Genomic DNA, 11,743 nt, shown 5'->3' with positions numbered 1-11,743 from the left:
GAATGAGCTTCCAGTGGAAGTGGTGGCGGCAGGTTCGTTGGTATCATTTAAGAATAAATTGGATAGGCATATGGATGAGAAGGGAATGGAGGGTTATGGTATGAGTGCAGGCAGGTGGGACTAGGGGAAAAAAATTGTTCGGCGCGGACTTGTAGGGCCGAGATGGCCTGTTTCCGTGCTGTAATTGTTATATGGTTATATGGTTATATAAATATATTAAATTTGGGCTCGCTGGTCTCATCATAAAACTGCAATGAAAAAGCACCAGGGGAGGCAGCAATCACATCTGCCTCACAAGGGGGCGTGTCTTGAGCCCAGTGGAGGAAGAGCGAGCGTCAATTACGTAGGCTCAGCCGACGTAATTGACACTGCCCCGCTCTCCCTCCACGTTAGCGAGCTTCAGCAGCGGCGGCGCAGCACTGGGTTACACCGCTGGCGGCGCTGACCAAAGATCATAGAGCGGAGCAAGATACGGCCCTTGGCGAAAAAACGGTCATTGGGAAGGTAGACTTTGTCGGTACATTAGAAAGTTATTCGATTTAAAAAAAAATGGATTTATACTTATCACAATAATAAAGTCATCAATATTTGTACTTCTGTACATTTTTGTTTAGTTCATGTAAGGCAGGAGTCTCCAAAATATGGCCCCCGGGACACATCAGGCCCACCACCTGATTTTTCAAGCTCGGATTCGAGTCGGGGAACGCGGTGACCCTGGGCTGCTCATAGAGTTGTTACCGGTTACATCCCTCGAATGATCAGAGCCGAGACATCACTGGGCCGCCGTGAAGAAGGGTGCAATGGTGCGGTGGGGGGGTTCAGCGGCGGTCAGAATGGGACGGCTGCGGGTTATAATGTGTCATCGTTCCCCTCTCCCTTCTCTCTCTCCCCTTTCTCTCTCTCCCTCTCTCCCCTTCTCACCCTCCCCTTTCTCTCTCCCTTCTCTCTCCCCATTCTCTCTCCATCCCCTTCTCTCTCTATCCCCTCTCCCTTCTCTCTCTCTCTCCCTTCTCCCTCTCTCCCCCTCCCCCTTCTCTCTCTCTCCCTTCTCTCTCTCCCCCCATTCTCTCCCTTCTCTCTCCCTCCCCTTCACTCTCTGTCCCTTCTCTCTCTCTGTCTCTCTGGAATTAGGCCATTCGGCCCATCAATTTATCTCCGCCAACTTAAATCTTCAATCATGGCTGATCTATCGCTCCCTGCTAACCCCATTCTCCTGCCTTTCCCCCCCATAACCCCTGACACCTGTACAATGCAGCACTAATTTGATTGCTCGTAGATCCACCAATGGACTGTTGTAAGCTCCCTCTGGTCTGTTGCACGCTGGTGCTGGACCCACCACCGAGAGAACAGAGGGGGGCCGGCATGGGGGGGGGGGGGGGGGGGGGGGGGCTGGACACTATTGAGGACTAAATGCAACACTTTGTAACATTGTCGGCATCCTCTACGTGGCAACTCTTTGATTACTTGTGTAAGCAAAGCGAAGAATCTCAAAAACAATAAAGTATAATTCATTCAATTGTGTAACAATGTTAAAGAAATCCACAGCAATACAGAGCAAAAACCCTCATTGGTGTTTATTTACAAATTCAATGTTGCCGATTAATCCCTCTGCTTCGCCCTCACACATTGTGAACCACCCAACTACCCACACTGGGGAAACACAAAGAACAACAGATGCCGGGTTATAACTGAGTTGGATGATCAGCCATGATCATATTGAATGGCAGTGCAGGCCCGAAGGGCCTACTCCTGCACCTATTTTCTATGTTTCTATACCACAGATAGACACAAAGTGCTGGAGTAACTCAGCGGGTCAGGCAGCATCTGTGGAGAGAAGGTTGGGTGAAGTTTCAGGTCGAGACCCTTCTGTCCATCGACCAATGCGTACAACATCTAAATGATCTAACCAATGATATCACTTTGTCCAACTTAGATGACGTGGGGTTTGAATAGCATAATTTTCCCAAGTTTATCAAATTAGTCAAATGTCCTGATTCCAACAGCACACTCTGCCATGTCGAGTCCTGAAATACTAGCATTCAGGCTAGCATTTAGTGAAACTAGAATTGTAGTTTGTGTCTTTTTCTGCCAAATAGCTTGAAGCACATTTATCAACTCAAGAGTCTGAGCTACAGGGAGAGGTTGGGCAGGCGAGGACTTTATACCTTGGAGAGCAGAGGATGAGCGGTGATAAATTGGAGGTGTATAATCACGAGGAGAATAATAGATAGGGTGAATGTACAGAGACTTTGACCACGGGTAGGAGACTCAACAACCAGAGGATAGAAGTTTAAGGTGAGCGAGGGATGGCTTAATAGGATCCTGAGGGACAACTTTTTCTCACACCGAGGGTGGTGGGTGTGTGTGGAAGGAGCTGCTGGTGGAGGTAGTTGAGGAAGTTGCCTGATTCTGTGCTCTAGAACATGGCTTGGTGCTGGTTACAGCTCCAACACCCATTTTCTAATCGTCTTTGTTTCCAGAGCCTTTCTGGATTATCCGTTTTGCCGACCACTCAGAGAGGAGTCCAACAGCCGAGATACCGATGTTGGGGGAGTCCAGAACCAGGGTCACGGTTTAAGAAGAAGGGGTAGGCCATTTAGGACTGAGATAACCATATAACAATTACAGCACGGAAACAGGCCATCTCGGCCCTTCTAGTCTGTGCCGAACACGTATTCTCCCCTAGTCCCATCTACCTGCACTCAAACCTTAGCCCTCCATTCCTGCCACAGAAGGCAGTGGAGGTCAATTCACTGGATGTTTTCAAGGAAGAGTTAGATTTAGCTCTTAGGACTAAAGGAATCAGGGGATATCAGGAGATGAGGAAACACTTTTTCTCACAGGAAGTTGTGAGTCTGTGGAATTCTCTGCCTCAGAGGGCGGTGGAGGCAGGGTCTCTGGATGCTTTCAAGAGAGAGCTGGATAGGGCTCTTAAAGATAGCGGAGTCAGGGGATTATAGGGAGAAGGCAGGAACGGGGTACTGATTGGGGATGATCAGCCATGATCACATTGAATGGCGGTGCTGGCTTGAAGGGCCGAATGGCCTACTCCTGCACCCATTTTCAATGTTTCTATACCGGCCCGCAAAGTCGGCGATGGGAACGGATCTGCCAGACCGGCCGGGCTGGGGTTCCAGAGCCCCGGCCGCAGGGGGCAGATTCGACCCGTTGATCGGCCGCGGAAGTCCCGAGGAGGTGGAGATCGGCCGCCTCACCTGGCCTGGACGCCACATTGTTTGGGGGGGGGGGGGGGGGGGGTTGTCGGATTAAAGATTGGGCCGGGTGGGGCCATGGTGCTGGACCTGTGTACCAAAGGTCCTACAGCGAGCAAGATAGATCACTCGACGAAAAAGACATAGTACGGTCATGGGCAGATTCGTGGGTAATTTTCGGCCCCATTTCCGTAACCGGCTTCCGTCTCCGCACCAAAGATCCCGTAGATGAGCAAAGATACTAGTGCGGAGACGGAAGCCGGTTACGGAAACATCCTCGTAAAATAAAAGTTATTTGGGAAAAATCTTCTCCTCATTTTCAGAATTATAATTTATTAACACAAACTGTTCCCCCGCAACGTTGATTACACTGCGAATCGGGTCGGGTCGGGTCCGGTTACTGAAATGGATGGCAAAAAAGGTCCACGTTCCGCTCCGTTGCGTACTACATGTCAGCCGATTGCATTTAGCAGGAGTGGTCTATCTTGCTCAGCTATAGGATCTTTGCTGTCTTTGACAATGCGACTTGGTTTCTGGGTCCTCCAAAATATTCCAAATGGAATTTAAACTGGAGGTGATGGAGGGAGGACTTAAGCCGGAAAGGGTTTTGGGAAGAAAGAGCTACTTTAAATTTAGTTGCACCTGGTTGGGTAACTACGGTAGGGTGAAGATATGCTTTAATTGTGCGGGGGAAGAATGAATTGCTGTATACATCTGTCTTGGTAGCTGGACTGTCTCTGACAGTGACTACATGTGGAAGGAGGACCAGGAGCGATCTGTGTCGAAGAATTGTTGCTGCCCGGACCATGTTGCTGCTCTCTCATCATCGCTGTCCCGGCCCCCGTCCCTGTCATCGTCCTCGTCCCCGTCCCCGTCCTGTCCTGACTGTCCCGCTCCTGCACCCGCTCCGCCCGCGTTCCCCGCCTGCCCCGGCTTCGCCTCCGCCACCAGCTGCCTGTAGCACAGCGTGCAGACCCGCAGCGGCTTGGCGGACAGGTGCGGCAGCAGCAGCCGCTGCTTGGAGCAGGAGCGGCAGACGACAAAGCCACAGTTGCGGCAGTGGTGTCGGCGCACCAGGGCGCTGAACCGAGTGTGTGTGCAACGCATACAGATCTCAGTCACACTGTCCTGGATCCAGGGCGCGGCGTGCTGGATGCACGGCTGCTGCCCCGTCCGCTGCAGCAAGCGCTGCACACACTCGGCGATGTGGTGCAGCCAGTCCGCCTTCTCCGGCGCGGTGGCGGCGCACACCACGAAGGATTTCTGCCGCGTCTTGATCATCCAGCGGTGGCTCTGGCTCTCGCTGTCGGGCAGATCCTCCACGCTGACCGTGTCCAGCGGCAGCAGGTGTTGCCCCGTGTAGCGGCGCTTGTACACCAGCACCGTCCCGTACACCAGCACGTCGTTGAACAGGAAAAAGACCCGCGCCTTCGGCTTCTTGCGGCACATCTTGGTCAACACCCCCTCGCCCACCAGCACCCGGCCCGGCACGCCCAGTGGGTGGCCGCTCGCCCCGAAGCAGCTCTCCACCGCGGCAATCCGCTCAGCGTTCACCTCCGTGTTCACCAAATGCTCCCCCATTGCACTGGTCCAGCCGCCAATCACCGGCTCCTGCTGCACACAGAGGAAGAGATGACACTAAACATGGGCAATAATCCTGTACTTTAACAGTCAAGAGTCCGTTTAAACCAGCATAGAAGGATGAGGGGGTATCTCAAAGAAACATATACAATTATAAAAGGACTGGATATGCTAGATGCAGTTGGGCGAGGGGGTTGGGCGAGTCCAGAACCAGGGGCCACAGTCTTAGAATAAAGGGGAGGCCATTTAAGACTGAGGTGAGAAAAACCGTTTTCACCCAGAGAGTTGGGAATTTATGGAATTCCCTGCCACAGAGGGCAGTGGAGGCCAAGTCACTGGATGGATTTAAGAGAGAGTTAGATAGAGCTCTAGGGGCTAGTGGAGTCAAGGGATATGGGGAGAAGGCAGGCACGGGTTATTGATTGGGGACGATCAGCCATGATCACGATGAATGGCGGTGCTGGCTCGAAGGGCTGAATGGCCTCCTCCTGCACCTATTTTCTATGTTTCTATTAGCATTTGCAGTCCCTTCCTACTCAAGAGTGTTTTATTCTCCAAGAAAAATCTGTAGCCTCCTTTTACTCTGGTATTTTACTTAATTCACATGTTTAATCAATAATGTTTTATTATTAATGTTTATGTGTCATTCCTAACTGTCACTGTATGTCATGTTGTCACTTGTGGGCGGAGCACCAAGGCAAATTCCTTGTATGTGAATACTTGGCCAATTTTTGAATATTCATTCAAAAGTATTGGAGTAACTCAGCGGGACAGGCAGCATCTCTAGAGAGAAGGAATGGGTGACGTTTCGGGTCGAGACCCTTCTTCAGACTTGGAGTGGGGAGGGAGGGAGACAAAGAGATATTGTTGTCTCGTTTTCACGCCTTACCCTTCCATATCTCCGTGTCTCCCTCTCCCCTGACTCTCTGGAGTTTGCACGTTCTCCCTGTGACCGCGTGGGTTTTCTCCAGGTGCTCCGGTTTCCTCCAATGTACCAAAGACGTGCAGGTTTGTAAGTTAGTTAGCCTCTATAAATTAGCCCTTAGTGTGTAGGATGTGAAAGTGGGACAACATGAAACTGGTGTGAACGGGTGATCAGTGGTCGGCACGAACTGGGTGGGTGCAGGACCTGTTTCCATGCTGTATTTCTAAACTAAACTGAAGTTTAGTCAGAGGGTGAATCTGTGGAATTGTTTGCCACAGAAGGCTGTGGAGGCCAAGTCAATGGATATTTTTGAAAGCAGAGATAATTAGGTTCTTGTTTAAGAAGGAACTGCAGATGCTGGAAAATCGAAGGTAGACAAAAATGCTGGAGAAACTCAGCGGGTGAGGCAGCATCTATGGAGCAAAGGAAATAGGCAACGTTTAGGGACATTAACACTATCCTACACACACTAGGGACAATTTACACTTAAACCAAATATACAAAACCAAGCCAATTAACCTGCAAACCTGCACGTCTTTGGAGTGTGGGAGGAAATCAAAGATCTCGGAGAAAACCCACCGCAGGTCATGGGGAGAACGTGCAAACTCCTTACAGACAGCACTCGTAGTCGGGATTGAACCCGGGTCTCGGGCGATAAGGCAGCAACTCTACCGCTGCACCACCGTGGTGCTCAAGGGTGTGAATAATAAGGAGTTCCTGGATAAGATGTGACATTGATCCGTGGAGCATAGGCGACCAAAGATCCTATAGCTTGCTATAAGATCTTTGTAGGAGACTAAAGGGTGACTGGAAACAGGCATGTAAGGCAAATTCCTTGTATGTGAATACTTGGCCAATAAACTTATTCATTCATTCATTCATCAAACAACAAGGGCCATAGATAAGATGGATGGGCACACTCCCCATGGTGGGAGAGTCTAAAAATTAGACGGCATAGGTTTAAGGTGATATAGGAAAGATTCAACAGGAACCTGAGGGGCAACATTCACAATGTGTAAGAAGGAACTGCAGATGCTGGTTTAACGTCTGAGGAAGGGTTGAGACCCGAAATGTCACCCAGTCCTTCTCTCCAGGGATGCTTCAGCTTCCTGTCCCGCTGAGTTACTCCAGCATTTTGTGTCTATCTTTGGCAACATTGACAGACAGGGTGGTGGGTACATGGAAGGCTTTAGGCTGCAGGTAGCTCCCTCGCCAGGTCAACATTCCTCAACCCCATCACTTAGTTTTTGAGATACAGGCCTGGAAACATGCTGTATCGCTAAAGCAAGTCCGCGCCAACCAGCGATCACCCCGTACACCAGTTCTATCCCACACACACTAGGGGGCAACCAATTAACCCACAAACCTGTACGTCTGTGGGATGTGGGAGGAAACCGGAGCACCCGGAGAAAAACCCACACGGTCACTGGGGAGAATGTCCAAACTCCGTACAGACAGCACCCGAGGTCAGGATCGAACCCGGGTCTCTGGCGCTGCGAGGCAGCAACTCTACCCGCTGCGCCACCATTGCTGTTGGTGAAACCAAAACAAGCCTTTTTTAATTCTCGATATTCCTGCATCCATTTGGATACGGAGAGTCGTCTGTGGCAATTTTGTAAAATGGGCGACAGGAAATAATCTCACCTTGTGCCAGACTTTTCAAATGATTGGGAAATAATTTTTTTTAAATATATAAACATCTCCACGCCTTTCATAATTATAAGCAGTTAAGATTTTTGTCTTGTGACAAAAGGAACTGCAGGTGCTGGAATCTTGGGTAAAACACAATGCACTGGAGTGACTCAGCGGGCCAGGCAGCATCTGGGGAGGATGTGGCGTTTCAGGACAGGATCCTTCAGCCTGAAGAAGGGCCCCGAGCCGAAGATTTTAGTTTTCCGTCTATAAACAATAAAGAGTCTTTCTCACTCACCTCTGCTGTTGTTTCAGTTCCCTAGGATGTCGGTATCTCCTGCTCCAGCCCCTTCAGTGGCTTATGCAATCTAGTTAGACCCCACTGCCGTCTGAGCAGTCAGTGTCAATGTCCCAGAACGTGTTTCCCTCACTGGCCCGATGAGAAACTGCACAGGTTTTTGGAAAAAAAACTCTCCTTGACCCCGTCCACCAGACTAGTTATTCCAGTTACATTCGACATACTTCTGTCAATGAGGCAGGCCAACTATGCAAATCACACATGCTACGGTGTGCAATCCAGCTTGCAGTTTCAATTGTGAGTTAGCGATCCAGATATAATGGTGCATGAGGAAGTGTTATTTTAACCAAGAATAACAACACATTCTATTCCTATTTTCTTGTTTTTAGTTTCAAGAAATCAGTTGCTCTGTTCAGTACTGGAAATACATTTACCATCAGCTTTTGGAAACAGTCTGGCAGTACTAATATGTTAGTTTACTAGCTGAGGAAATGTCTCAGTGTAAACTTTGAACGGTAGCAACAGGATATAGAATAGCGAGCGCGGGACAGGCCCTTCAGCCCATTTAGTCCGTGCTAACCATGCTGCCAATTTAAGCCTATCACATCTGCCTGCACAGTGGCGCAGCTGTTAGTGCTGCTGCTCATAGCACCAGAGACCGATGGCAGGGAGAAGTTTAAAGGAAATGTATGGGGCAAGTTTGTTTTTTACACAACTTGGGTGGGTGCCTGGAGCGCGCTGTTATGGGTGGTGGTGAAGGCAGATATACGTTAGTGGTGTTAAAGGGCCTGTCCCACGGCAATTTTATCAGGTCACTGCAAAATACACGGCGTGATGCAGCGTGACGACGTGTGATGCAGCGATGTTTTTGCAAGTGTCTCAACATGGATATGCAGGGGATGGAGAGATATGGATCACGTGCAGGCAGAGGAGATTAGTTTAACTTGGAATCATGTTCAGCACGGACATTGTGGGCCGAAGGGCCTGTTCTGGTGCTGTACTGCTCCATGTTCTATGTTGACTACACCACATGGTTCTGAAAGGTGTAGTTGTCGGAATTATGGAGGCATTAGCAGTGAGCATGTTCCCGATGTTGCAGGAAACATGTTCCCGATGTTGAGGGAGTCCAGAACCAGGGGCCACAGTTTAAGAATAACGAGTAAGCCATTTAGAACGGAGACGAGGAAACACTTTTTATTTTTCCGAACACCTCCGCTCAGTCCGCATTAACCAACCTGACCTCCCAGTGGCTCAGCACTTCAACTCCCCCTCCCATTCCATATCCGACCTCTCTGTCCTGGGTCTCCTCCATGGCCAGAGCGAGCAACACCGGAAATTGGAGGAACAGCACCTCATAGTCCGCTTGGGCAGCCTGCATGAACATTGAATTCTCCCAATTTTGTTAGCCCTTGCTGTCTCCTCCCCTTCCTATCTCTCCCTCAGCCCTCGGGCTCCTCCTCCTCCTTTTTCCTTTCTTCTCCCCGCCCACCCCCCATCAGTCTGAAGAAGGGTTTCGGCACGAAACGTTGCCTATTTCCTTCGCTCCATAGATGCTGCTGCACCCGCTGAGTTTCTCCAGCAATTTTGTGTACCTTCGATTTTCCAGCATCTGCAGTTCCTTCTTAAACACTTCTGTCTGGTGCTCACTGGGGAAAGATTCTTCATGAAGTGCAAATGGCTGATCATACATTGCTCCAGGCTGCCTTGTTGCAAAGGCCACGGTCAATTTTAAAGTGCAGGGGCTATTTCTGTTTCAGATAATGTACCGGAGGGAAATGTTTCTCAGCGTTAAATGATCGGAAACATAATCTGTGTGAAGGAAGGAACAGCAGATGCTGGTTTACACTGAAGATAAGACACAAAATGCCGGAGTAACTCTGCGGGACAGGCACCATCTCTGGAAAGACAGAGTCTGAAGACTTCTCAACCCAAAACCTCACCCATTCCTTCTCGCCAGAGATGCTGCCCGCCCCGCTGAGATACTCCAGAATTTTGTGTATACAATCTGTGTAAGCCATGGGCGGCAACTAAAATTAAATACAAAACCGTCTGGTTTAAGCAACACTTTGCAAAATTGGCATGGACTCTGTTTAAAAACACTTACCTGTTTTGTGAGGGATATTTTCCGCTTGTCCCTGCTATCAGCCTTCCAGCCATTGCAGAGTGCTTGAAGGTTGATTAATGATTGCTTCACTGTATTCCTGTTTACATGAGTGTGCTCTGGGAGGGAGCAAGGAAGGAAATGCAGAACTGAATTTTTTTATTTTTTTTAAATAGGTCATACCCTCCCCCCCCACCTCCTGTTAGTAGTTTATGATACCAGAATTCGACAAATAAATAAAACCACATTTTATAACCTGGGGTTTGGTTCCATAGGTTTGAATCATTTGTTGATTACATCTGAACTCATGCCAGGATTATGAAATCAGTTCCACCCTGCAGCTCGGACCGGTTGTAAAAAAAGGCCCATTGCTAACAAAATAAGATCACTGTGTGGTGAAGGTTAAAATAATGTTGGCACAATTGCCATTATTGCAACTTCATGGAAGCCAGGTTTAAAGTCATAGGGTCAGACAGCATGGAAGCAGGCCCTTCAGCTCACCTCCTCCACGCTGACCAAGATGCCCCATCTAAGCTGGTCTCATTTGCCAGTGCATGCCTCGTATCCATGTATGGAGGAGAGTTGATGGGGGGGGGGGGGGTGGGATCGGCTTAATTCTGCACCTATGTCTTATGATCTTATATATACAGGATTATCTGCCACCTGCAAATATTAGTAACATTTGAATTAAAAATTACAGGGCAAGGTTGGGTGAAATAAGTCTGAAGAAATGTCCCGACCTGAATCGTCACCTATCCATGTTCTCCACAGATGCTGCCTGACCCGCTGAGTTACTCCAGCATTCTGTGAATCGTCACCTATCCATGTTCTCCACAGATGCTGCCTGACCCGCTGAGTCACTCCAGCAGTTTGCATCCTTTTGGGCAAAGTTAATGGCACATTTTATCCACCACCTGCAATAAACAGCATCTCAATTGTAAAATGTAGTTCCATAAATGACAGCAAAAGGGTGACCTTCGTACTTGATTGCTTTTCATTACTTAAGCATACAAATGCAAAAACATTTCCTGAGGAAACTTTAATAACAGATGGTCAAATTCTTCAACAGCCTTATTGGCATCATATTGACGTCTGCAAAGTGTTTCTAAAAGTTACAATTTCAATCAAAGCCAACGTTTTTGACATGAATTTGAGAAAAAGAAAAATATTTGGAAACGTTTGAATGGTTAGGTATAAAAAGAGAATTATTCTCACGGTTCTTAAACTAGGAGACAGAAGAGTACAGAACGGATCAGCACAGCCTGATTTGGGCTGAAAGAGATTCAGAAAACAGTAAAGGTATCATTTTAGATCGACACAAAAAGCTGGAGTAACTCAGCAGAACAGGAGAGAAGGAATGGATGATGTTTCGGGTTGTGACCCTTCTTCAGACTTGATATCATTTTGTTTTGTTAGAATTTAAAGTAGATTTAAATCATTTAAAGTAGTGGGAATGAAGAATTGTTAGGATTAGCAATTAAGAATTCCAATAATTTAAGGGCGGCACAATGGCACAGCAGGTAGAACTGCTGCTTCACAGCACCAGAGACCCGGGTTCGATCTGGACCTCAGATGCTGCCTATGTGGAGTTTGCATGTTCTCTCTGTGACCATGTGTTTCCTCGGGTTTCCTTCCACATCCCAAAGATGGGTTTGTAGATTAATTGGCCTCTGTAAACCACCCCTAGTGTGCAGGGAGTGGATGAGAAAGTGTGACAACATAGTGAACGGGTGATCGAAGATAGACAAAAAAGCTGGAGAAACTCAGCGGGTGCAGCAGCATCTATGGAGCGAAGGAAATAGGCAACGTTTCGGGCCGAAACCCTTCTTCAGACTGATGGAGGGTGGGGGGAAAGGAAAAAGGAAGAGGAGGAGCCCGAGGGCTGAGGGAAAGCCAAGAAGGGGAGGAGACAGCAAGGGCTACCGGAAATGGGAGAATTCAATGTTTATGCCACTAGGGTGCAGACTGCCCAAGCGGTGGTGCTCACTCTGGCC

The 11,743-nt window shown here is 48.6% G+C and overlaps 1 protein-coding gene across 3 annotated transcripts; it reads right to left on the bottom strand.

Moving 5' to 3' along the window:
• Nucleotides 1–3,601: 3,601 nt before the first annotated feature.
• On the bottom strand, nt 3,602–9,858 carry plekhf1 (pleckstrin homology and FYVE domain containing 1). Of its 3 annotated transcripts, none has more exons than XM_033036429.1 (2): nt 9,753–9,858; nt 3,602–4,826 (listed from the first exon to the last, which is right to left on the bottom strand). In XM_033036429.1, the coding sequence occupies exon 2, from the start codon at nt 4,791–4,793 to the stop codon at nt 3,960–3,962; it is 834 nt and encodes a 277-aa protein (XP_032892320.1). In that variant the 5' UTR covers nt 4,794–4,826; nt 9,753–9,858; the 3' UTR covers nt 3,602–3,959. The 3 variants fall into 3 exon arrangements, with proteins under 3 accessions (XP_032892320.1, XP_032892321.1, XP_032892319.1); XM_033036430.1 differs by lacking the exon at nt 9,753–9,858 and adding an exon at nt 7,649–7,847 and having other exon boundaries at nt 3,602–4,823; XM_033036428.1 differs by lacking the exon at nt 9,753–9,858 and adding an exon at nt 7,649–7,845.
• Between the last annotated feature and the right edge of the window lie 1,885 nt (nt 9,859–11,743).

The sequence above is a fragment of the Amblyraja radiata genome, chromosome 17 (assembly GCF_010909765.2).
Source record: "Amblyraja radiata isolate CabotCenter1 chromosome 17, sAmbRad1.1.pri, whole genome shotgun sequence".
Taxonomy (NCBI): Eukaryota; Metazoa; Chordata; class Chondrichthyes; order Rajiformes; family Rajidae; genus Amblyraja; species Amblyraja radiata.
This window is presented reverse-complemented; position numbering and strand designations above follow the sequence as displayed.

Bases quoted from the DNA above. Each gene is read 5' to 3' on its own strand.
- plekhf1 (XM_033036429.1), bottom strand. From the start codon at position 4,793: ATGGGGGAGCATTTGGTGAACACGGAGGTGAACGCTGAGCGGATTGCC.